At 34.6% G+C, this 27,556-nt stretch overlaps 1 protein-coding gene across 2 annotated transcripts; it reads right to left on the bottom strand.

The window, feature by feature from the left end:
• Positions 1-92: 92 nt before the first annotated feature.
• Positions 93-27,556, bottom strand: UQCC1 (ubiquinol-cytochrome c reductase complex assembly factor 1). 2 transcript variants are annotated; one of them, XM_026685187.2, is made up of 10 exons: positions 27,517-27,556; positions 24,874-24,978; positions 24,411-24,512; positions 22,206-22,307; positions 20,495-20,567; positions 16,906-16,963; positions 13,153-13,261; positions 4,873-4,950; positions 2,781-2,894; positions 93-1,741 (listed from the first exon to the last, which is right to left on the bottom strand). In XM_026685187.2, exons 1-10 carry the CDS (start codon positions 27,538-27,540, stop codon positions 1,607-1,609), a joined length of 900 nt encoding a protein of 299 aa, XP_026540972.1. In that variant the 5' UTR covers positions 27,541-27,556; the 3' UTR covers positions 93-1,606. The 2 variants fall into 2 exon arrangements, with proteins under 2 accessions (XP_026540972.1, XP_087815632.1); XM_087959506.1 differs by lacking the exon at positions 27,517-27,556 and adding an exon at positions 27,270-27,329.

The following is a 27,556-nucleotide window of genomic DNA, read 5'->3' as shown; positions in this document are numbered from 1 at the left end:
GTAGCACAGCTTGCGACAAAGGCATCTTAAATAAACTGAGGGGAAAGTGCCTGATTTATAATGTTTTTATAAAAGTAGAACGTAACACATCATTTTATTATAGATTTAGCTGAGTAAGCTTTATTTACAAAAAAAATAATAATTTAAATGCTTGGGGTTGCATTTAGTGGGTTTAGTTTTAGGAAATTGACCTATACAACAAAAGAGCATCTAGAATGATATATTTGCCCCATTCAGCATAGACAGTTTTGCAAATGGATTATATTCCTTTCCATTCAAATGATTAATATAATTGCTTACCTTCATTAACAGAAACGTTAGTGAAAAATCAACCTTTCCCAAAGATGTTCCAATAATACATATTATAGGACCAGATTATGCATTTGAATTGAGTTAGAGATATTGGCTCTTTAGTAGAATTTCCATTAATTTTCTTCTCTCAAATAAAGCGTCTTCTGTATTGGCTTTTTACATGATCATAGAGAGCAAAATATATGCAATAACCCAGTAACAGCATTGCCTGCTTGAAATTATATTTTGAACTTCTTAAACTTCTGGAAAGAATTGGTCATTTTCAAAAGTCTTGCCCCACAGTTCATGTAGAAAAATATGATAGCACTCAAGAGCTTTTGGAGAACATATAAGAGCAGAAGAGCATTGGCAGAACCTTGATCACATATTACACAATTGTAATATATACATATATACATCAAACTATAAACTTCTGGAATAAAGCACTGCTTAAAATGTAAAACAGACAACTATATTTTAGTTAAATGTGTCGAGAATATATCTTTCTCAACTTTTCCATTAAAGCAAAAAAAAAAAAAAAACCCAAAAGGTGAAACAGGAAGATATTTAGTGCTACCCATGACAACAAAAAAATAAATTTCTCTTCTAAAAAGGAATAATGTGTCAACTTGCTTTATATGAACAAATCAGGATAATTTCTAAATGAAGATACATTTGATAAGCTGCAGAGAAAAAGCCTTTGAGTTGCCTTAATAATACCAAAACAATGGACCTTGATACTAGAATTTCTAGCTATGGGTAATAGGACCAAAGTAGATGATAAAATTAGAGTTGCATTGAACATACAGGTTTTTTTTAAATGCAAATCACATCCGCTAGAAGAAAAATCTGATTATTACTGAGGCTAAATTAATTTGGCCTTTTTTCCTCCTCCTATAAGCCCTAGAACAAAAGTAGGTGAAATTTTCAGTAGGGATTCCTCTTTCAAAGCAAATACTAGCTTCAACAAATGAGTTTTCTCCAATGAAAATATTTTGCTTCTCATGTAAGACTATTTTTCCCACAAAAGATTAAATTTCTGAGCTGCCAGGACCTGCGGATAATATAATTGTAAAAGAATCCACAAATAAATAATAGCAACTATTTATATATGTATTACTAAAAACACCATGGTATTTAGATTTATTAGAATGTATAATTACAAAAGAACAAACTCTTAATCACTTTTTAACATAGCAATACAGCATTTATTATGCTTTTTCCTAACAATTCTCAGTTTCTGCTTCCAGAAATTGTTCCATGTATAAAGGTACTATACACAACAGCAAACATTTTCAAGTTGGTTGCCAAGGATTCAAAGTCCTTCATCATTATATACTGGAGAAACAGGCTTTACAATGCTTTGTGGATTAGGTTCCACTAGGGGGCGCCAATTCACTTCCCCAGACAGCAGCAGGTCTTCTCCTGACATAGCATCCAGATGCTGCACCTGATAATCACAGCAAAATAGTGCAAGTCACTTACAGATTTGTTGGAAGGATGATTTCTTCCTTCAGGATACTGATGGAAAATGGGGCCATTATTTGTTTAATGAGTGCTCCAGAAAGAAAAAATAGGTTCTCTTTGTTATTAAGAATATTCAAATACAATTTATGTCAATGTGGTTGCTCTACTGAAATTCTTAGTTTTGTTATCATAGTACAATTCCAGAAGGTGTCTCGATTATCAGTAGGAGCTCTAAGGGTAGAACTCTGAAAACCCCATTGTAAAAGTGTTTTTTTTTACACTTTTTGAATCCTTCCCCAGAATACAGGGATTCCAGTCTCCAGTTATTTCTTTATTTACTAGTTTAATGTACATCCAGTCTTTCCATCAACAAATAGCATACAAATGGCTTGCTATATGCTAAATAAATACAAAATGGCTAATAATATAATATTAAAACAACCAACTATGTACATTAACCATAATTAAAACACAATTGGAAATGTGTTCTTAAAATAGCACCCATTCAGCTTCAAAGGTGCTTCACAACATATGGGAATATGAACACCTAAGTTTCATTAAAGCAGCTACATCTCCTTCAAAGACTACAGAAGCAGGCTCCTCAAAGTAGTTGTGCAATACTGGAAAAAGATGTAAATGTCTTGATAAACTGCAGATGGGGGTTGCTGAGAAACACCAAGTTCCTAAATAGCCTTTCCCAATTAATAGAATTCCATTGATTTACACATTAAATATGTGCTTGAATAAAAACTTTTCTGCCTGCCAGAATACAACAGAAAGGCAGATAATATGATTTCCTTTGGGGGTGAGAAGTCAAGAACTTTAGATAGGGAAAAACTGATTTTTGAAAATTGCTGTAAGAAGCAGAATGACAAGAATCAAGGCATGTATTTTGGAGACACAATATTATGGAAAACCCTGAAGTTTAATTACCAAAATGAAAATCAAGACAACTTAGCTTCTCACCGATCATTTTTTTTCTTCACGAAATAGTAAAGGAACCCTTATTCTATGGTACTTACCTGCTTGCGCACATATTCTACCATCATTGCCAGCTGCCTAGGATCCTTGCAATGTGTTTCAAACAGATTTCTCCAGATAGCTGCTGCAAGTACATGATCATCTGAGAGTATCCCCTAAAATACATTTTTAAGGAAGATGCTCAGATTTTCTTTTAAAAGCTGTAATTCATACAGGACAATCCTTTACAGCAAAGAGGCAACATGATTTACCAGAGGCTTACTGTAAAGAAGAAATTACAGATAGAAAAAAAACAGACAAGCAAACAACTTAGCATCATTTAGGCCATGCCAATCTTTTTTTGTAGCTAACTCGTGAAACGGACCTTTTGGTGTGCTGCTGCTAGTGACAATGGGAAATATGCTGTCTCGGGTTGGTTAGGGGGAAATTGGACAAGGCTTTCATAAAAGCCTCCAGCAACTCTGTTAAACATCATTGGCCTCTTACAGCAGATAGTAATTGAGATCTCATTACTTTCCTCTTGCTTTTTAAAGATTTTTTTTTTTTAATTCTATCTTTATTATTTTTTAAATAAATAACTCGAGGCAGTGAACAGACCTAATATTCCTTCCTCCTATTTTTGCCCCAGCAACCCTGTGAGACGGGTTGGGCTGACAAAGAGAGACTGGCCCTTGTTTGCACGCCTAAGGCAGGACTAGATCTCCTGGTCTCCTGGTTTTTAGTCTGGTGCCTTAACTAGCAGTCCATCTCAATGTTATAGACTGCAGGGGTCTCCAACCTTGGCAACTTTAAGGCTTGTGGACTTCAACTCCCAGAGTTCCTCAGCCAGCTTTGCTGGCTGAGGAACTCTGGGAGTTGAAGTCCACAAGCCTTAAAGTTGCCAAGGTTGGAGACCCCTGAAGGATTTATAATAAACCCATTATTATAGACTTGCCATGCTTGAGATATCTGATCCTGCTTCACTTCCTACCTTCTCCTAGCTATTTTTATGCATGACTACTAAATAGAAAGGTTATTACTACTCTGTTCATTTTCAGCTCTGTAGGGGAGACCAGCAATGGGTCTTCTTCTGTCACAATGTGTACTATTTCCCAGAAGAAGTTGCAAATCGGGTCCGTTTGAATAAGATAAATCCTAGTCAAAACTATTGTTCTTTACATGTACTACAATCACTTAATTATTTGGAGATTTAGGACTACTTGTAGCTTTTGAACTGTCTTCAAGGATAGCGCCACATAAAATTGCACTGCAGTAGTCCAAAGAAGAGGAGACTAAAATATGGATAACTATAGGAATTTTCTTAAAACCTATTTGGTAATGCTGGACAATCCCCAAGAATGGATCCCTCAACCCAAAGCTCATTTGTTTTACTATGGTCAAGTCTACCCCTCTAGAGCCTAACAACCTCTAAGCACTTCAACAGAAGCCCTTATTTGCTTTACTAAACAGAATAAAGATTATTTTAAAAATATTTAAAAGGAAAACAAAATAAAAAGGATACTAGGAGATTACAGTTCCTGTAGATAACAATATAGTTTTTAAATATATTAGATTTTGACTACTTTACATAAAATAATATTGTGTGCTAACAGCTATAGACAGGACTGCAGAACGTGCAATCAATCTGTGGTTAGAAACAAGTATAACACAAGGGGATCCAGGTAGCAGATTCAACATTATGATGGGTTATTCAGGAGCATGTATTAAAACAAGTACAATTCAATAGAGAGCAAAAAAGTTAAATTTCAACAGAATACAGACTCCTATGAACAATTTGGTATCAGGTTCCCAAAGAGATGCTATAGATAAGAGACAGTGTGAGGTCCTCTTCACTGAATGTTCAAGTAGACATAGACAGGCATCCATCAGGGATATTTTATTTTGGATTTCTCTAATACAAGGATTGAGTTTTATGTCCTAGATGGCTTTTTCAACTTTGTAATCTATGATCGTTTTCTAGTGGCCACAGCACATTCTCTTAGCTTCATTTACCTATCACCAATAGCAGAAATATTAGGAAACATTAACAAATATTCAGGGCATTTGACCACACAATGAGTCTAACTCATGTTAATACCAGTATTTTATTTCTGTTCTCTGCATGTTCAACTTTAATTTAACTGTTACCATTACCTCATCATATCCAAAAATAGATGCATAGAAAACTTCTGTCAAGGTTCTCAGACTTCTTCTTAGGATAAGAGAATTAACCTGAAAAATAAAACCAATGTGTTCTCTGAAGTAGGACTGGTATTAGAGGCAAAAACAGCATAAGAAAACTAAAATCTATTGCCTACATGCCAATAAATAAAAAGATGAGTCTTAAACTGAGAAGGAGGAGTGTACCCTGGATAACAACAGCAGAATTTTAAGATGGCTATCCTCATATGGAGAAACTCTATGGCTAACTCTAGAGACACAGTACTTCATTAAAGAAAATAAACTTAGAGAGGACTCTGAACAATCTGTCTCAATCCTATCTTCCCAGAACTACACCAATCTCAACATCTAGCTTTCAACAATAATTACATCTTAAATTACAATCCTGTCTCAAATGTTATGAATAGTGGAAGACTTATAATTACTGATAGCTATATCTTATTCTCCTGCAAAATAAGCCCTGCACAGATCTGTGAAGATCAGAACTTGGACAGGAATTACTTTCCTATTGGCTTTTGATCAAAGTAAATGAGGAATCTTTGGAAAAAATAGGCAATCATTCTAGAAGCTCAGAAGTTTTCTAAAGGCTTCAGATTAAGGACTGGGCTCTAAATCCCACAAAAATATAAATTAAGCACAGATGCATTAAAGGCCACTGAAATCTATGGCTCAAGATTACTTTCAGAAGGTATACAGTGCAATTTTAGATACAACTAAACCCAAATGAGTCCAACAGTGTTTAACTTCCAGATAAATATGCATAGCTTACAGCTTTAAAATTGTTCCCAGATTGTCAGAACTGAGGAGTTAAAAGATACACATTCAAAATGTGCTAAGATTCTTAGTTTTATATATAACATAGGAAAGCTATCTTTGAAAAAATCCCTTCACTGTATTCAAAGATAACATTTAAACTATGACTAATACTTACAGGAACAAACACTAGGTGTACATGCTTTCTGTTTTATATACAGCATAGCCCCAAGACGACTTTATTTCAGAGTAACATTCTGATGCAAATCATGATTAGCTCAATTATGATTAGAACAAGTAAGGTTCAAATCCATATATGAAAATGGTCTATTTCAAAATAATCATAATTGGAAGTAATCACAGCCATTTGGATATTATGCTAAATTATAGTTAATCAACAACAAAAGCAAAATGTCTTTTTATAGCCAAAGGGAAGAAAGGAAGGGAAATCACATACACCTAAGGCCCCTTTCATTTCTCGTTACAATCAGCAGTTGGTTATACAGCAATGACTAATTTGAACATTTCAGTGTTTTCATCCAACATATTATAAAGAGACAAATATACTTGATTGCTAATTATCCTTCTTTTCCCCCAATCCATTTATTATTAATTTCTGCCGCATTTCTTGTTATTTTTATATATGTGGATTTCTGGACTGTGTTTTTTTAAAATGGACATTTTAATTATCCATAAAGGATGGCATATATGTTACAGGATTTTAACTTTTCCCACATCTTTCAAAAGTAGAGGAAGAGAATTATGCTTCTTCAAGGGTTTCTTTTACACAAGGCATGCCTGCCACAAAACAGTTAATAGTTAAATATTTTCTTGCCAATATTTTAAGAGTGCAGAAGGTTCCAAATTGCTGGTAAAACAAACAATGCCAGACTGTGAAAACTCCTGGCTGCCATGCTCCTTGATATTAACAAGAGTTTCTTTATTGCTGTAACCTTTCTGAAGTGAATAAAAATTATTTCTTTGCCCTAGTTCTGCCCTCAAGTAAAGGGAAAAAAGTGAACCACAAAATGTTACAGAGAGTAAGTTGACCAGACTCCTGGAGAATTCCAGTCTTCAATATTTATTTATATATTATTATATAAATAGATTGCTCCTCAGTTGTAACAGCCAAATGGTTCATCAATACCACCAGTACTGTCTTTGCGAATTCTAAGAAGTTTGCGCATTTTTAATGACAGATACATACAAGGGATACTTTATGGCAAAGTTTTCATCCAATGTCTTCTAGAATCAGGCAAATATTTTTCTTTCTAATATTAGGGAGAGGGGGCCACTTATTAATTGACACAACTTGAAACATTATTGGGAGATAGCCAGTCTTAAAGGTTTTTTATGGATTTCTAACCTTGCACATTTAGAACATAATACAGTACTTTTTATTTCAGTGCAGGAGAGATTGAGAAGAAAGAATCTGCTTCTATAAATCAATGGATTAGCAAGATTCTCAATGAGACAAACTGAAAACTATATTTGTTTTCCTGAGGGAAAGTTTTAATAAGATGTGAGGTCTTGCATAAAAAACTGAATGGATTGTATCGTTATACCATAATGTATGCTGAAGTGAACTGTATGCATTTCAAAATAGGCACTGCCACCCTGCATTTCATAAACAAGAACAGTATCAGAGCAATGCTGAAGAGAAGGATATAAAATTGGTATGGATCACTTGGACCTCAATTGGGTATTGACATTACCCTAAGACAAACAAAATACGGAAGTACACATCAGCTAAAGAAAGAAATATAAAGCAATATTCTTTTAACAACAGAGACAGGAAGACAATTTAGAATTAAGAAACAAAAAAGCATTACTTTTACCAAACTTCAAAATCAAGTGGTGACTATTACTGTTTTGGGGTATAGCATATATCTGGAATAAAATCTAGTCAGAGATGGGTACCAGGGTGGTCTTTCAATAGACTAGTCCTGTTTATATCTTGGTGAACAGATCAGAATATTAGTATTTGAAACTGGACTGTAGGAAAAAGTTAGGGTTCATACTGTTCTACTGTACTGCTTACCTTTCTGCTTATTAGCATGTCTACTGAAACCTCTACCTGAACACCTCTCTTATCATGGGGCTATTTTTAGATTCTTCTGTTGTCAGTGCTAGGAGCTTTCAGTTCCCGTGTCTTTACAGTGGAGTCTGGAATGGTTCAGGAATTCACAACATCCATGGGTTTGTCTTAAATGTCTAGTCTTTACTTTGAAATAGATGGTTTGTAATTTGAAAGTGGACATCATGACTAGTCCTTGGTCATAGCCAGACCACACTCTGGTGAGTTTATGGTTCATTGGCATGGTACCATTGCAACTGATCCATATCAAATCTGTTGCTCTAAGGGATTTTCTCAGCAATTTTACAATCTCGGCAACTGGTCAGTCTCTGGAATTCAGAGAAAAGGATATTCAAAGTGATTGCCCTGAAATAACTTCTTTCCACATCTTGAGCCTGGGATACCCTTCAACACCCTGGGACATTGAAAAATTCCAGAAGGAAAACCAGCAGAAACACAACCTATATAGTGCCAATGGCAATAAGATGAGGAGTGAATATTTTATTTATGGGACTTTTAGACTTCAATTGTATCCTACTCCAAATTGTATCCTATTCAAACAACTATTCAAACAACATACAAAATAAAACTTTTAAAATAAAAAATAACAACAATGTATCTTGATACAACATTCAAAGTGTTACATCCCTTTCAGAATGACAATCTTTTCCCCAAAGTCCTCTGAAGTAACTATATTTAAACAAATGTTCAAAAGACTATGAGCAATGAGTTCAATCTTGCCTCTGAGGAGAAGAGCTCTTACAGAAAATGCTTGACTCTATGTTCCTCTCATCAAATACAGACCATCTGAAAACTATGTTAGAATACAGTGAGTGGGCAAATTCTAACTGGAATAGGCAGTCCTGAAGATAAAATGCAATGTTTCACAGGGAGAAAGACATTGGGATACCTTATCCTAAAAAACATCTCACTAGAGATGCTCAACCTTCATTTTTAGGAAAGTTTTTGTGGAAGATAGCTCACAGACAATCTTGGATGAAATGGATTATCTTGGTTCCTATACTTGGGTTTCAATTCAGTTATCAATTCTAATTCAATTTATAGATTCTTTTTCATTATATACATTGTTACTTTAGACTTTTGTTACTTTGGGCATCTATGAAATTCAGAATATATTAATTGTAACTACTACAATTAGACAAGGACATCTTCTGGCAAATCAGGAAAAGAAAAGAAAGGAGTGAAAGTTTTATTTTAGTTACTTAACAGTCAGATTCTTTCAGATTTACTACTGCAGTATGAAGTAACTTTAGCAAACTTCAGTCAAATCAAGTCATAATGAGGGAAGGTAAGAGGGCTACCAAGCATAAATAGCTTTACCTAACATGAAACAAAGACTTCATTGTACTCCATTTGCAGAATCAATACATGAATTCAAGAAACACTTCAATGTGTTTCTGGAAAAGGAGGGGCCTGAGTGGTCTGGAGGAAAAGCAGGAAGGTAGGATTAAGATAAATTAAAATGTGGTTGGCATATTGAGCTGGATGGCCCCTTCCTGCTCCTATCATCTTGTACAATTTTTAAGGCAGACTCAGCTACAAATCAGGATTTTATACTGAACAAACAAGTCTTAGATGTAGTGGGATTACAGTGTCCCTTCAACCTGAGAGCAACGTTTTGTTTAAATAAATGTTTATTTGTCACAAGGAATACTAATTTCAAAATCTGATTTGCACATATTTTCCACAAGATTTAAGCTTTTCTTGAAATTTTTAAAGAAACAAAGGTCGGGAATAAGTAAATATAAACAATAGTTTATATATCTCAGCAACTTGTAGGTTTGCTTCTTTCTGTTTGATGTTGCAAATCAATTTATATAGAGATATTATTCAAAATTTGTTTTGATTGCACAATTTTAGATGGCTCTTCATGTGAGTTTAGATTAGCATTCAGGAGAGTAATATTATTGAAAGTTGGTGAATTGCACATGTTGTCCCCTGGAAAAGCAAGAAAAAGGGACAAGAGAAAAAGATCCATTATTTAAATCCAAGGTTTCATTTGCTGCTGAGACAGTAAGAAAAGGAATTAACAAGTGAGAATGGTAAGGATAAAGGCTTTCCTATTTTTTATTGTGTGTAGAAAGTATCAAGTCAAGGTTTCCCGAGGAAGGATGGCAGACTACAAGATAATGCCATAGTGTTAGTACTTATTGTGAGAAGAGAGAGTATGTTATGTAATTAATTATCGACTCTAAAAAACATACTTTGCAAGTTCAGGTGCTTTTTCAGAAAAAAACAGCCATCAGTAAAAATAAGCAAAAGTAAGCAAAAGTAAGAGAGAATGTATCCCAAGATCAGGAGAAGGAGCAATGATATCAAATGTAGTTTTTCCTATTGGTTTCTTGGTTTCCAGTGACAGCAGGGGTATCAAACTCATGGCCCGCGGCCCGGAAGCATTATGTGCTGGCCCCACCCCCGCCCAGTTTAGCAAAGGGGAGGAAAGTCCCGATATGTCACGTGACGACACTGTGACAACATGAGTTTGACAGCCCTGAGTTACAGCATTCACTACATAGGCTTCCAAACAACAAAAGCAGGGGGGGGGGGGATTTCTCTAATTGTAAGAATAACTCCTTATATGATAAGAGTGGGCAATGGTATGGACTCAAAAGAGGAGACTGCAATAGTACCAAAACTATTGCTGAAAGAAAGAAATACATTAAAAATGACCATGCCATGCCTGTTTTGTATAAATCTGAGAACACAAAGCAAGTAACTACAGTACCACTTACTTTCTAAAGGTAAACAGCTTTCAGAACTATAAACCATTTAAATGCTGAGAGTCCATGCTACAAGTTATAACATAAAGGCAATAATGGGAATACAATGAAAAGAAATGGCCTGGAAAATGCTCCCATTTGGTATCCGAGAAAGAGGCCTCCATCATCTTTTCATTGAGGCAACTGAAAAATAACTGAGAAAAACCAGCAGGGTCTACTTAAAGAGAATTCACTGACAGGTTTTTACCAAAATGCTTAGATCCAGAACAGGGAATGAACAACTTTGTAGAACTGGCACTTCACATTAGAAGAGGGGAGAGTTGCTATAGATTCACAATGATTCAAAGTAGGCAGAACTGCATCACTTACTTGAATAAGGCCTTTTAAAAGTATGCTGGTTTTTGTCTTTTTTCTAATTATGTGAAGTGAGCATTAGAGCTTATGGTATCATTTTTCTCCCTGCTTCAACATGGTAGCAAAACGTGCTGTCAATTTTCAAAGTTTGAGGGCTGCAGAACATAAGTAAAGGGCCAAGTATAAATCTGATACCATTGTTTGACTACTTTGCTTTATAACAAAAATGTAGAGAGGATCAATGGCTCCCGAAACTTTAGATGTGGCCTTCACAAGAGTTTTAACTTTTGTAACAAATTATAATTTTTATCGACTGAAGAATTGATATGATTGGAAAGTAACTACATTCATGTTAACTAAAGTTAATAGTAAATTAAATCAAATGTAAAGATAAATTAAATGAAACTAACTTAATTTTTTGTTCAGGCTGATTCCCTAGCTTTTTGAGTGTAGCTTTCAACCCATCATTTAAAGGCCAAATGTGGTCCTTGTTTCATAAAAAAAAACCCACTCCACTCTTGTACACCACTACTCTAAAATATTTCTAACTTTCATATTTCTCAGAATATGAGCAAATTTACAGCTTACTATGAAGTCCTCTGTTTCATATTTATATAGAAATAGAACCTGTAGCAATATATAGACAATTATACCTTGCTTAATGGTAGTTAGAACATAAGCTGTTTGTAGCATTCTACCTGCAGCAAATGACTAAGCCACAAAATCTTTAATTAAACACAACTTTCTGTTTAAATCAAAATGTAACATTATGACCACCAACTTGTAACAAGATGGGATGATAAGAAGATCATTTAATATTCTGATTCTCAAGTTGACTTCCACTATATATCCCCATTTGGATGGAATATAAAAATCATTTAAAACTGTAATGCAACTCAAAAAAGAGAAATATAGAAACTGAGGGCATAAGCAAAATATTCAAGTATACACAGATAATAAAATAGGATATGATTACCCATATACTTACCTTATTGAGTCACATTTATCAAAATGATGATGGTGGTGATTGAGATGAATATTGTTTTTCAAGCAGCAGTTTACATATTTACATTTTACAAAAATAAAGCCCATGTTTTAGCTGAAACTCACAAAACTGAATAGCTGGAAGTTTTGACAACTATGTCTTTAAATTGCACGGCCAGAATGAAATTAAATTTTTTTTTTTAAAAATGATACCTAATGTTACAATCAACACTTTAAATCACAATATCAAATAAATTTTTATGCTTTTTTAAACGTTTGGTAGAAAAATCAGAAGTGGAAAAATTAGATAAACAATGTTTAGCCACAAAACTAGACACACCTGGTACATAACCAACAAAATTAACTTCAAGTTTTAGGGGCAGCAGAATAAAATTTATATATGAAACCTGCCAGCACCAGTAGAATTGCTGAGGCCAAAGACTTTCATTTTGTTTTTACAGCTGTGTCAAGTTTTGGTTACCTCTTGCCAACAATGAAAAGTGCTGAAAGAACTCAGGTTAAAGGGTCCCAACATTTTGCAGTTGAGATTCAAATTGCAACAATTTTAGCAGCCAGTCTATGAATTAATATACTGTTTAAAACTAGGAAAGCATAAGTTGGAAGTGAAAATGCAGTAGGCTGTCTTGATTCAAATCATGATGTTCTCACATTGACAACACCAAATAGCAAGTTGTAAAACTAAAGAAAGTGGCCATATCTCAATCTACAATCATATGTCATTTCTACATTACTTACTGTAATTTCCTTATCATATTTAGAGACTGCCCATTTCTCTCATAAAGCGACTCTATGTATACACTAGTTATGTGTTACCACAACATGCAATTTGTTGTGGCAGTTTACTTGCTTTTCCAAATTACTTTGAGTTACTGAGATTTTTTTAAAAAAATTCAGGAAATACTAATATGATTTGTATTGGGAGGTAATTTGGGCTGAGAAAGAATGACTGGCCCAAGGTCACTCAGCTATACATTATTATTGTTACTGTTCATAGTAGTATTTATTAAATTATTTTCATATAATATTTGGGATTTCAAGTTTAAAACAATCTGGTATTTTCTACTAGCAACATCTTTCCATTTCTGTGATAATAATGAACACAGCATTGTGCCACAACTGCTGTCAGGAGCTGGGGAGGGGAAACACATGTAGAAAATGGTAAGGACTTGAACTAAGATGATACAATTTGCCAGTCTATTATTCATACTACACAGTAGCTTCCAATTTTTCCTCATATACTTCCCCAATATATGTGTATTGTGAACAAAGTAGAATGAAGAAGATACTTAAGTGATCAATGAATCCATATCAAGAAATACTCACTCCCATAACCTTCCCACGTTGCTCAGCATCTTCCCACATAGCATATACTATATAGTAACACATGTATTTTCCTGTTCTGCCCTCTTGCTTCATTCGTACTAGGCACATCCTAGAGGAAAGCAAATCATTTTTTTAAAATATAGACACATACAAAAATGGAAAATATATTGAAAATAAAATAAACCAAAAATGAAACAAATTTCAAGAGACTGGTTAAAAATTCTGATTTTAAGAGTATAGTATATAGTAAAATCACTTTGGGATATAAAATAACACAACTTCTGGTAGAGCATTCCACAGAACATAGCCACAGCATTCCACAGATCACAGGAAAGTGGCTGATTAATTTATATTATCTCTTTTAGCTGTCTTCCAGCTATAGGGCTGCAATATTAATAAATCTTCAAAAGTCAGCAGAGGAAATCCATTCAGAATCTCACTTTTAAACACATGTACTTGAAATTTTAATTGTTTTCAACTAATGTTTAATCCCAGGCAAATATGTTAAGACTGAGCCACAGATTCAATTCATTAGAATCAATATTCAACTAAACATGGAAATCAGGCTGTTGTCAGAGTTCCTTGAAATATGGCTTCCAAGGCTGACAGCTATCTCCTAAAATGAAAACACGTAAGGTTATTATATGTCTTTTGGTACAAAACTGGAACAGTATTAATTATTCCAAATAAAGAATCAACTCCTTTGAAAAAGAACAAATCCAATGTATGTATCAAGGAATTTCAATTTCTGTGCCAAAACAATGTCACTCTTGAAGCTGACAATTCAGTGTATTAAAAGAAGTACTGGTTTTGCATGTGTTACTCTAAATTTGAGATTTAGACAATATTTTGAAAGTACTGTGTGGGTGCTAAAATATACAATATAGATACAATTAAACTAGCATGAACCACAGGTAAAAAATACAATTCTAATGTATAAGAAATAGCGATTTTGCTTCTCTTGGTCTATTTTTTATAAATTTTCAGAGATTGACAAAATAAAAATGCTCCTCCTAGAGACAAGAGTTAATGCTAGAGTTTGTGTTAGAACAATATCAAATGGCACCATTTTAAAGTTGAGACCTGGAGCATTCTCAGTGTATCAGATCTCGCTGATGGAAAAACTTTGAATTGCACATGGAAGCTTACTGGCAACTAGAAAAGGGGTTATATGAGTATACCAACTGAGGTGGCCATAGGATTATAAATCAGATGCAGTTTCCAAGTATTCTTCAATAGCAGCCCTATATACAGCACACTGTGAATATTTGTGGCAAAAGTACATGAATTTCTAGAACTATCAGATCGTGTGATGGGAAAATCAGAGTAAGGTGTTTCGATTAATGAGATGATAATGAAGTGTGAGGTTGGGAGCAACAGAATTCTGGGGATTGACTAACCTTGGGTGGATCTAGTATTTGTACTTCCAACTAACAACACAAAGCTGCTAGAGAATCAGTAAATTCTTGCTGGCTTGTTAAGGTCTTCAAAATGGCAGACTTCCACTAAACGCTTTTTGCTGCTGATCCAGGATGGATGTACTTGTTGTGGAATGTTCTCTCACACCAAGATCTATTTCCTCATGATAACAAGCAAGCACATTTCTCTTCCTGGCATCTCCCTCCAGCCCACTGCCTTGTTGCAGCCCTTTCTCTGAGAGCAGCTTTCAATTGGAGTACAGGTCTGACACAAGATGTGGCAGTATACTAATTACCAGCTAGTTAGAGGGACCGAGGCATACAACTACAGCTACTGTGTCCAATAATCTATCACACCTCCAATTGCCACATTTAAAAAGGGGGGATTCGACCAAGAGTTTGAACACAGTATCTATCAGAAAGTCTTTAAAATAGCTCCCTGCTGCATAATCCTGAGAAAATAAAGATCTGCTTTTAAACACCTGTAAATTGGTAACCCTATGCAGTCCTGACACACATTTCTGGAAGCAAAAGACAAAGCCTTGCATAGTTCTAATTTAAAAAAAATCACAAGCTAATACAATTAACATTGGCTGAAATAAAAAATCTACACTAATTCCCAACATGCCTTTAACCCAATGCTTGAAAAGTTGCAATGAATTTAGATGCGTTGTGCTGTCACACAGCAATTTAGCAACACTCTGAATGAGGTCATGGAAACTGGAATGAGTCTCCCATTTACAGTAACTGCCACTTGAGATTAAAATGACAGATTTTCTAGCCAGATCAACACAGCTGCAAAACATATTTTTTACCATACGGCTACATTTAAACATTCAGTTAATAATTTTATAAGTTTTTGAAATTTTCTTTACCCACATTAATTTCTTAAGTGAAGGTTCTGCCGCATTATCAGAGAGTTTAGAAACCAGACTATACTTGCTTTGATATCAATTTTTCCAAATTCATGTTTCATAATTTACACAGCTTCTCAATTCATAAACAAAGATTTTACCATGCTCTAGTGCTGACTTCTCTCCTCATACCTGACAAATCAATCATTGCTACATATATCAATGTATTTTCTTTCCATACATTAGCCAACCTCTTTCTTCAATGAATTCCAGGCAATCCTGGAACTGAAGGCCTGGGGTAGAGCTAAAGCTAAAGTTGTATACATCGCCCAAACTATTTTGATTCTGATAAATATAATATTGTATCACATAATAGGAAATGCTGACTTTTCTTCCTAAAACAAGTACAGATTTTTAATTCACATATTCATTCTTACACTTCCTTCATTATAATAAGGATATCACTGCTGCTTATTTTAACCTATCATCTGTTTTTAACTCATTTTCAAAAAGGTAGTTGTTTGACAAAATAAATTGCAGTGACTATTTGTTTGATGTTGCCCACCTTCAAAAATATTAAAATAGTCAAGCCATTAATTTTAGAATAAGGTTCATACTAATGTTTACTAACTTGAGAACTGGTACTGCTAATCTACGTGAGAGGTAATTCTAAGTAAACTACAGAATTGCATTTATACTTTATGAAAACAGAAAAAAATAGGAACATTCTTTTTAAAAGTCACAACAGTTTATTTATCATAGCATATTCCAATTAAGGTTTTCATTAAATATATTTTAAAATAAACATAAGAATTTTTTTCAGAAGTACTTACCACAATAAACTTTGATTGTAAAACAATGAAATGTATTGTTAAAATTAATTTGACAATATTTTTACAAAATAATTTACATCTAATGTAATTAATTTCTAAAAAGGCAAGCAAATGGAAAACAATTATTCCTTCCTTTATATCATTATTCTATCATTCTGACCTTCTCAAGCACCTAACTTTAGATAAAAAATAAGTTTTTCCTAGTTATTTTTCTTGGATGATTATTTAACTAATGAAGGAAAAATCACTTTGAGGTGTTAAATATTCCACATGAAACAAACTTGGCACTCATGTAACCTGTAGTTAGGTTTTAGAGGTGAAAATGTAAATGTTAATGCTATAATTTGTTAAAGGCTTCTGACAACTAGTAAGTCAAGTTACCACAAGTTCTCACAATTCAAAGAACTTCTACGTAAATGTGAGCTTTTCCTAAAAACAGATAAATAAATGACCTTTCCATTCAGGCTGACGAAGCTTTGAAAAGAATGAAGGTTTTAAACTAGTAGAGTGAAGAAACTCTTAGAAGTAGCATGTTGAAGTTTTTTTTTTAATCTGGCACAATTTAACATGGTTTAGCTGAGTGACAAATTTCTCCTTTCCTTGATACAAAAAACTGTAGTAAATGTAACTTTGAAGAGCTTTACTTACCAGACATGAAGCTGTGCTACTAAAAACCAAGAGTTGAAAGTGTCAGGGATCTGTAATTCTTAAAAATAAATGTGAAAATGAGTGAAAATGTATTTTATACTTACACATTTAAAAACATACATGAGTTGGCTTGCATACACATCTATTGTGAACATACAAGGAGGAAAAAGTCTGCACATATGCATGTGTGTACCTCAGCTAATTCTTTTTCTCCAGTGCTAGATTGACACATAAGCCTATGAAACTTGAGAGAAGCTGGAGGAAATCAGAGCTTTGGAGGAACTGGTGATGGTGACAATGGGGGTGGTGATGGTGGATAAAATTATCCATCTACATTAACACGGTATTTTAGTGTTTCAGTTAGTAGGGAATATGTTGGACTCTGCAATTTGCCTTTTGATAAACTAGTACTTTGTAACAAACCACATGATTGATTTTAAGCAATGCGGTATAAAAACAATTTTGTGCATATCATGTAATTACCACAAATTATTTAACATAGGAATTCAAAGGGCATTACTTAACATAGGAATTCAAAGTCAGCAATCTTTCTAGGCAACATCTTATGAGCTTTCACAATGGTGTTAAGTGCTCTGTCCAAAGCCTTTATGAAATCTCATTCAGTTATTAAATCCCATGGCATTTTAGTGATTTTATGTTCAGATTTTTAGCCAAATTTCTGGAAGTTGAAGACAACCAATTCAAAGATGACCTGGGCAAGCCTTCTAAGCAGCTGTGCCAAATCTTTCAGGGGATGCATAATTCCTTTTATGGAATGATGTTTCATTCCTATTGGGGCACATTGCAAAGCACCACTTTGAATGTTGCAGCCCTACACACCAACAACAGCCAAGCCTCCTACAACTGGCCCCAACCCATTGGGTTCACAACCTCTGGTGATCACAGAAAAAGAAGTGCAAGATCTATTACACAGACAAAAGCCAGGAAAAGCACCAGGGCCAGACAAGATAACTCCTTCTTGCTTAAAAGTCTGTGCTGACCAATTGGCCCCCATCTTCACCCGAATCTTCAATAGATCACTAGAGATGTGCTATGTTCCTTCTTGCTTCAAATGCTCTACTATCATCCCAGTGCCAAAGAAGCCCATCAAGGAACTGAATGACTACAGACCAGTTGCTCTAACATCTGTAGTTATGAAAATCTTTGAAAGGCTTGTGCTGTCCCACCTGAAAAGCATCACAGATCCGCTGTTAGATCCCATGCAGTTTGCATAACAAGCAAATAGATCGACAGATGGTGCTGTTAATATGGCTCTGCATTACATCCTACAACACCTTGAATCTCCAAATACCTACACAAGGGTCCTCTTTGTAGACTTCAGTTCAGCATTCAATACCATCATCCCAGACACTCTTCTAAGTAAATTAAACCAGCTAGTGGTACCTGAACACACTTGTAAGTGGATCATAAGTTTCCTAACAGACAGGAAACAGCAGGTGAAGCTAGGTAGAATCACATCTGATACCTGTACAATCAGCACAGGGGTCCCCCAAGGCTGTGTGCTTTCTCCACTTCTCCCTAGATACCAATGATTGCATCTCAAAAGATCCATTTGTTAGAATACTGAAGTTTGCTGATGAGACAACAGTGATTGGTCTCATTCGAGACAGCGATGAATCTGCATACAAACAGGAGGTTATACAACTTGCATCGTGGTGTAACCAGAACAGCCTGGAACTGAACACACTCAAAACCGTAGAAATGGTGGTAGACTTTAGAAGAAACCCTCTCATACTACCACCTCTTACAATACTAGACAACACAGTATCAACAGTAGAGACCTTCAAATTTCTAGGTTCTACTATATCACATGACCTAAAATGGACACCTAACATCAAAAACGTCATCAAAAAAGCACAACAAAGAATGTTCTTTCTATGCCAACTCAGAAAGCTCAAAACTGCCCAAGGAGCTGCTGATTCAGTTCTACAGAGGAATTATTGAGTCTATCATCTGCACCTCTATAACTGTCTGATTTGGTTCTGCAACCCAACATGACAGACACAGACTTCAGAGGATAATTAGGACTGCAGAAAAAACAATTACTACCAACCTGCCTTCAATTGAGGACCTATATATTGCACAAGTCAAAAAGAGGGTTGTGAAAATATTTACAGACCCCTCACATCCTGGACATAAACTGTTTCAACTCCTTTTCTCAAAACAACGCTACAGAACACTGCACACCAGAACAACTAGACATAAGAACAGTTTTTCCCCCGAAGGCCATCACTCTGCTAAACAAATAATTCCCTCAACTCTGTTCAACTATTACAAAGCCTGCACTACTATTACTGTTAATCTTCTCATCACTCCTTATCACCCATCCCATCCCACTTATGACTGTATAACTGTAACTTTATCGCTGGTATACTTATGATTTATATTGACCGTTTCCTAGTATGATTTGATTGCTTATTGTACCTTATGACTGTCATTAAGTGTCGTACCTTATGATTCTTGACTCTTGACGAATGTATCTTTTCTTTTATGTATGCCGAGAGTATTTAAACCAAGACAAATTCCTTATGTGTCCAATCACACTTGGCCAATAAAGTATTCTGTTCTGTTCTGTTCTGTTCTATTCTATTCTATTCTATTCTATTCTATTCTATTCTATTCTATTATTATTCTATTATTATTCTATTCTATTCTATTCTATTCTATTCTATTCTATTCTATTCTATTCTATTCTATTCTATTCTATTAATCATAGAGGTCTTGTGGGTTTCCTGCAGGGATAAAGTAGTGTATAAGAACATGGTCTGGGATGGTGCTCCCTTTCCAAGACCAGACAGCACTGTTGTGGGCAATGGTTTTTACAGAAACAGGAAGCTAACTGTCTGACACCTCCCTGTAGCCCATGTCTGTCTGTCATGGTCCCACACCCTTCTTGCTTTTCCTGCTGAAGCCCAAGTAAACTAACTGAGTAGGAATAGAGGGATAGTTCTGAATTGACTTTGACAACTGCCTATACTTCTGTGCTAACAGAGATAACAGAAATACTATTTCTCTCCCATTTCAAGATTGGAGATGAAAATGATAAGGGTGTGAATAATAATGTCAGCTTTGGAATCGTTATTAAAAGATTTTAAAACATTACAATTCGTAAATGTATAACCTATATACGTATATAAGTTATGTAACCTATAACCAGTCTTCTATGAAATCTTCATCTGCAAAACCAACCTATCTTCCTCTACCTTTCCCTATCCCGTCCCAATATATTTAAATCTTACATCAGTTAAGCTATTCCCTGTATCTGATGAGCAGCATCTCACAAAAACTTATGCCTTATAATAAAATGCGTTAGCCTCAGTCAGCAAAGAAATTGGTGCTCAGTTATAATGGCAGTTACTTTTTACATATATATTTTGTTTAAAGAAATTGTCAATTAGATATAAATAATTTCCTTCATTTTCTTTTCAGTATGCATTATGTGGCTGTGTGATAATCCTTTCAAAGCAACTTAGAGGAGGCAAATGGCAAGATTTGAGTTTTGTAAGCTGTCCTATTTCTATTCACAATAACAGGATAGCGAGAAGAGAGGAGAGGATGGAGAACTTACTGTTAAAGAATTCCTCATAGTCTATTTTCTCAACGCAACATGTATACATGCGTAGTGCTGCTATTCTAATTTTCTGAAGAGAAAAGACAATTATGCTTAATACAATGTTGTATCATTTCTATTTTTCACTTAAGAAACTTCTGCAAAAATACACAAATGTTCCTCTATATTTTGAGATATTCACATTTATATATCATTTATTATTAGTTAAATATGCATTATTTATTTATTAAACCAATTTATATAGCTGCCCATCTCGCAAACAGCAAAAGAGCAGCATACAAAATAAAAACCAAACTAAAAAGATTATTGAATCACAACGTATTAAACTAGTTATTTAATTTCATTTAACAATATTCAGTTTAGAATAACTTAGATTAGCAATACTTCATTTCCACTAACATATGCTCCTAACCTCAGTACAAGAATCCAAATTGAAATATTCTTTTCATATTTTATTTTATCTTATTACTTAACCGGAATCTGCTTTCCTGTAACTTCAGAGGATTATTCTCTACCTTGTACCCCAAGGCTAGATCAATCAGGGGTTGTGTGGTGAATTCTGCAGTGTGCACTTATTGGACTTGCTAATCTCTTAGGTCAATGGTAGTAAACATTCTTGACTTTATCTGAAACATCCTGTCAGGTACTTTAAAAATGATGTAATCTTCTTAAGAAACAATACAGTATGCTTAGTCTTTCCTAAAACAATATTTAAAGTAAATAAACCTTGATGAGAAGATCATATAAAAACATTCCATGGCTCATGCATCTGTAATCTGTGATTACAGATATTGCTAGGTAAATTGGAGATTTTATAATGCCACATCAACACATCAGTACCCAGAAATTTTAAAAACAACTTTTAGATTAAAAATGATATGGATGATGCTATTTAAAAATGCATTCCAACTATCTCTGGAGCAAGCTCTAGCAATATATTATATTAATAAAAGTTATATAATTACCATGTATTTGAGTTTTACTCTACTCATTAGTCTTTTTAACAACTTCTTTAATAAATAAACAATTGAGTAGATCTTAGTTATAAAAACATTACTTTTTTTCAATGCTTTTTGGAGAGTCAGTTGAGCATTTGATTTTTTTAAAAACTAAATTTGGAATGTTCTTTATTTTACTTAGTCTTTCCTTTTAAAAATAAATTTCCTTACATAGTAAGTTGCTGGGTTGCAACAAAAGAGATGCAAAGTCCCAACAATATGACATGTATTCTAACTACACCATAATTATTCCAAGCACTGAACAATCATGTTTTATACTCTTCTGAGCATTGCTTCAGATTCAGAATTTAAAGTTGAAACAGCCCATTTCAAATTCAAAACAATTATTTTACATTTATAATGTATTCTGCACTGCTATCATTAACATGATTACAAGCTATTCAAAGACCACTCAAAGGTCAGAAAAGAAGAAAAACATTAAGTCAGTTCATAGCATGTTGGGTCACAATTAGACATGCAGAAAATATTCAGCCAAAGTTAGCATTTTGATCTTCAAGTATAATAGCTGCAGTCCTATAAACATCCTTAGGATAATTCAATGCTTCTCAATAAGCATGAATAGGATTATTCTATAAAATACAGTCATCATTTCTCTGGACTAGGAATTTGGTGTTACATCAAAATTTAGACCAAATAACAGTAACAAGTTTATGAAAAAGAGGATCAAACTTAAAAAGAAAAATATTTACCCATTTTTTATATTTTAGTGGCCCTGTAAATCCCATTGCTTCTATTATCTTTGTGAAAGTGCCTACTTTCTCTTCAGATGGCTGAGCAGAATTTCTAAAAACCTATAATAAAAGCAAAAAGTTATAAAACTCACATTTTGATTCATAAATTTCAAACAGTTAAAACTATAATCAGTTCTAAATGCCAGATCTAAATTGATACAAGTTTTCCCATTTTTTTCCAATGACCATTTTTGAAAAAATGAAGCAAAAAGATACCTTCCATCTATATGTTGAATCCAATTAATGTAAACCCTAGACTAGAGACATCCCAGCTATGTTAGATATGACTTGTATCCCTTTACTGCATAATCTGAATCCCAATTAGCTATGAAATAAGTTGAAACTGGCACAAATAAATGGTACCCATCATTCTTTATTCCACACTCCATAGAGCAGACATTTTGCTTTTGATGTATGATTTAACATATTCTTGTAATTGAGATTCTTTGAGAAAAAGGGGAGGGGTACAAATACTTTTGACCTGAATATACTGTAAAAACAATGTATCAAAATGGATAATGTTTGCCATATTTTTCTTCTCCACCATAAGCCCTCGACTTATGAACAGAATTGAGCCAAAAATTAATATTGCTAAGCGAAACATTTGTTAAGTGAGTTTTGCCCCATTTTATGATCTTTCTTGCCACAGTTGTTAAATGAATCACTGGAGCTGTTAAGGTAACAAGTGTTGTTAAGTGAATCTGGCTTCCTCACTGACTTTGCTTGTCAGAAGTTTGCAGAAGGGGAGCACGTGACCTTAAGACACTGCAACCATCATAAATATGAACCAATTGCCAAGCATCTGAATTTTGATCACATGACCATGGGGATGCTGCAACTGTCATAAGTATGAAAGCGGTCATAAGTCTCTTTTTTCAGTGTCATTGTAGCTTTGAACGGTCACTGAACAAATGGTTGTAAGTTAAAGGCTACCAGTATCATTTAAAATTTCACATGGAATAAAGGAGACAGTTTATTTTTAACTTCACAAGATGAATTTCTAAATACTTCTAATTATTCAAGTTTATCTAGATAACATTTGTGACTATGTAATTGAAAGAATGTATTGAAAAAGTATGTAGTTTATAAACACAATTCCAATAGCAGTTCTGCTGCTACTGATGGGAAGGTAGAGAATTGATATTTGCTTCCTAGGTTTTGTAGATTATCCCAATCTGGAGACTTGGAATAGTATTAAACAGATTTTAAAAAAGCAAGCGCCACTGAGAAGAAGAAAAAACTGGCCCAAGTGGATGCCACAAAAACCTTAAGGTTAACAGAAAAACAAAGCTGATTTGACTACCTTAAGGCTGGCTGGAAGTCTGCTGTACAATCCTCCAAAGGTAGAAACTTTCAAAGCATGGATAGTTGGTGTTTTGGCCACAACCAAAAACACCTACTGACTGATCCACTGTAGCTTTGCATGGGAGAACTCTCAGAAGGCCCTGTTGAAATGTTCTTAGTAGATACATGCCTCTGATTACAATGCCTAAGAAAGCCATTGTTTTAATTGGTCATAATAAATAACACATGAAGACCTGCAATTCTGCCTTTAGGCTCTTGCTGCTTTCATCAAAATGATCAAGAGAGTATTTTTTAAATAATGAAACCCTATCTTAGGGCTGTCAAACTCGTGGGACATGGGCCAGATGCGTCACACACTGGCCACGCTCATGCCTGGTTTAGCAAAGGCGGGGAAAGTGATGACGCCGTGATGCCATGAGTTTGACATCCCTGCTCTATCCCTTTTGCGAATTTGTGTGGCATCATAACACACATAACAAATAGTGAGGCTTGTGTCACAACACTATTTGCATCACTCACTATCCCTCTCTGCAGATGCCCCTCAAAATCCGACTCTGCCTATACTGCTGTTTTTCACTGTTATGGTAGTCCATAGATGTCTCTGTCTCTAGAATAAGCAAGCACTGCTCAGCAAGAATCAGAAATACTGCACGCAACAGCCCTTACATTAGTTTTCTTATGAAGATTCAACAAATAGGGAAAGTTCTTTGAAAAACATAATGCTATAAAGGTAGCCTCTAAAATTAGGCACACTTCTCCTACACAAATCCAGAAATCTCCAGATCCAATAAGACCACAAGTGTAGCCTAGTACATTTGAACAACAAAATTGTAACAGAAAATTTTGCTTTCTCCTGACCTTTGTGTGATGAAATGTTCTGTTTGGTTGTTTCATTGTCCTGATACTTTGTACTAAATTACAGCAAACTTTGGTTAATGGAAACTGGCCATTGTTGTGTCTCTGATAAAACAACAAAAAGAAAGGACATAAGTATGCAAAAAATAATGCAGAAGAGAAACATTGTTAACTTAAGAGATAACATAAACCTGAAAGTTACATACTGGAGTCAACCATTTCTGCATAGCACAGCAGATAAAATTAGCCTTCAGGAATGATAAAGGAAAATACAGTAAATCACATCAGGTTCAAATTATTTAGCAGATTAAAGCTAGAGGACGCATTTCTTTCAACATTCCCATAAAATTCCCACACAATACAGTACACTGATAAAGTTCTAATTCTTTCAGCCTGTATACCTGTAAAAATATGTTATCCAGCAATTTCCATGGAGAATTCTGCCCCATTATGATTGAATTCCTACCTGGAAAGAAGAATGGAGCAATCTGCCCCATTGTTGTTGAGCTAATGTTGTTTGTATCAATCCATTGCATAATGCAATCCAGTGAGGTTCTCTAGTACAGTGCATCTAGAAAAAGAAAATAAAAGAGAATATATCAATGATCACTCATTTGGAACAAAATTTAAATTCAATAGAGTGTACAACTTAATATAAAATATAAATGTACTTGTCTTCTGAAGATTCTGAATTTCCTCAGTATACTTCAACCATATGAATTTTCAACATATTCAATTACAGTTCAAAGTGACAAATTATTACGCAGATTTGTATTCTAGTAACTTTTCAGTGTATGGTTAATATTTTTAGTTGGGGTGGGGGTTGACTATGCATTCACCTCATGAACCTAAGGAAAAAAAATATTTTCAATGCAATATTGTAGAATGCATTGATGCATGACAGTAATGATATATTCTGTACTACTATCCAGTTATATTATATTTATTATATTATATTATATTATATTATATTATATTATATTATATTATATTATATTATATTATATTATATTATATTATATTATATTATATTAATTATATATATTTATATATATATATTTATATATATATTTATATATATATCCTATTGTAACACTGATATGTGCCTAAATCATCCTGAAATATCCTGTTAAAAATTATACTCTAAAAGGAACACTCATTATAAGACCATAGTAATTTCATTAAATTATAAATTATTCAATAGGTTTTCAATAGATGTATAACACTTGTTAGATGAAGAACATTTCTAATTTCTATTGTAGAAATGCCACTGAACTTGGCTATTATCTGTATATTATAATGTATTATATTTTATAGCGCAATAAAACAATTAACTTGGGAAAAACTATTATATTACGAGAAAATTAAAATGAAGTATGATACTAGTATAATTAAAATGCTATATCACATTAATAGTGATAATCAAAACAAACACCCTCCCACCATACAGCTTCCATATAAAAGCATATTTAAGGAGTCCGTATCAATTGTAACCAGCAACAGTTTTGAGCCAGAATATTTCACAATATAAAGCTAAACATGGTCATAATTACAATGATAAGATAGTCACAGTACATAATATGAAAAAAAAATCACTTCCATTAACTGCAGTGTTAGGAAAAGTATAAACAAGTATTTGGATACAAGAGATATAACTGGATCTAAGTGATTTAGTTTAGTAAAATTGTTCTTTGTCTCTGGACTGTGTGTATAAAGACACATCTCACTAACAGATATTTAAACTACATACATGGTGATATATCTGCCTTGCAAAATGTTCATATTTCTTCTAACCTTTTAATGTTTATAGTTACTATAAGAAAGTCCAAGGAAGAAGCAACCTAGAACTAAGGAGAAATTTCCTGACAGTTAGAACAATGAATCTGTGGAACAACATGCCTCCAGAAGTTGTGAATGCTCCAACACTTGAAATTTTTAAGAAGAGATTGGACAACCATTTGTCTGAAGTAGTGTAGGATTTCCTGCCCTAGTATAGGGTTGGACTAGAAGACCCCCAAGCTGCCTTCCAATTCTGTTCTTCTATTATATATGCTGGCATTATTGAACAACTAACAGGCAAACGGGAAAAGCAACACATCAGTGGTTACAGGAAACACAGACATGCAAAGAGTAATGGGAGTGCCAAATGAATTCAGAATAAACCATCTCCATTGACATTTCCAAACAAAAGTGAACAATGCTCATCAGCACGATAGAGGTATAGAATTAAGTGTGTTAATTGTTATGACAATTAATGGTTGGCTCAAAAGTTCTGCCTTGAGAAGTTGTGGGGATGGATTTCTTTAACCTATCAAATGTCTATGGAGATTCTTAGTCATCCAGGTCATGGTTGTCCCAAAGGTGCTTTTTCAAGAGGCAACTGGACTTTGTTTTCTTTGAAGAGATTTCACTTCTCATCCAAGAAACTTCTTCAAGCTTCTGCACTGAATGGTGAGGAATGGAAGGATTTATACTCCTCCTTGCAGATAGCTGGTCATCTGCATCCTTTTAGGGAATCTAGGTGGCCTTAATGACTCTCTAAAAAGAATGCAAATGTCCAGTTTTCTGCAAGGAGTTGTGTGCAAGGAGTATAAATCCTTCATTCCCCACCATCCAGTCAGAGGTGAAGAAGGTCCTTGGATGAGAAATGAAATGTCTTTTTTTTAAAAAAAAAAAAAACCAACAAAGTCCAGTTGCCTCTTGAAAAAGCACCTTTGGGACCACCAGGTCTTGGATGACTGGGACTCTCCATAGACATTCAGGGAATGTACTTAGGCAGGCAGCCTCTGCCTTGGCTCCGACTTGCAGCTGAAAACCATCCTGCGACTCTGTAAACCGCTTAGAGCGGGCTGTCAAAAGTACCGTGAAGCGGCATATAGTGCTCTTGCTATCGCGTGGGCTTGCCATTCATACATCAAGGTTCGCTCTCGACCGAGCAACGAAGGCAAAACAGAGCACCCCGGGCCAAAAAAAAGAAAAAAAATCCCTCCTCCCTCCCCCACCTCAGGAGGGAAGCCTGCAAACATCGCACCATCCGTTCCTCAGAAGCAGCGCCCCGGCCACTTTGAGGAAAGAAGCTCCCCACCAACAGGTCACGCGCCCGACTCACCGCGACTTTCACCAGCGCCGCCATCTCCCTGGCGGGACGC

This window comes from Notechis scutatus, chromosome 3 (assembly GCF_049901735.1).
Source record: "Notechis scutatus isolate UNSWTSFEM ecotype Mainland chromosome 3, rNotScu1.2, whole genome shotgun sequence".
NCBI lineage: Eukaryota > Metazoa > Chordata > Lepidosauria > Squamata > Elapidae > Notechis > Notechis scutatus.
The sequence above is the reverse complement of the archived record's forward strand: the minus strand, read 5'-3'. Positions and strand labels throughout refer to the sequence as shown.

Coding starts and splice junctions, on each gene's coding strand:
- UQCC1 (XM_087959506.1), bottom strand. CDS start 27,314: ATGGCAAGCCCACGCGATAGCAAGAGCACTATATGCCGCTTCACG. Junction 24,979..27,269: donor GCACTATATGCCGCTTCACG/GTACTTTTGACA, acceptor TTCTTTTTCTAG/ATGCACTGTACTAGAGAACC. Junction 13,262..16,905: donor GTAGCACAGCTTCATGTCTG/GTAAGTAAAGCT, acceptor GCTTTCCTCTAG/GATGTGCCTAGTACGAATGA.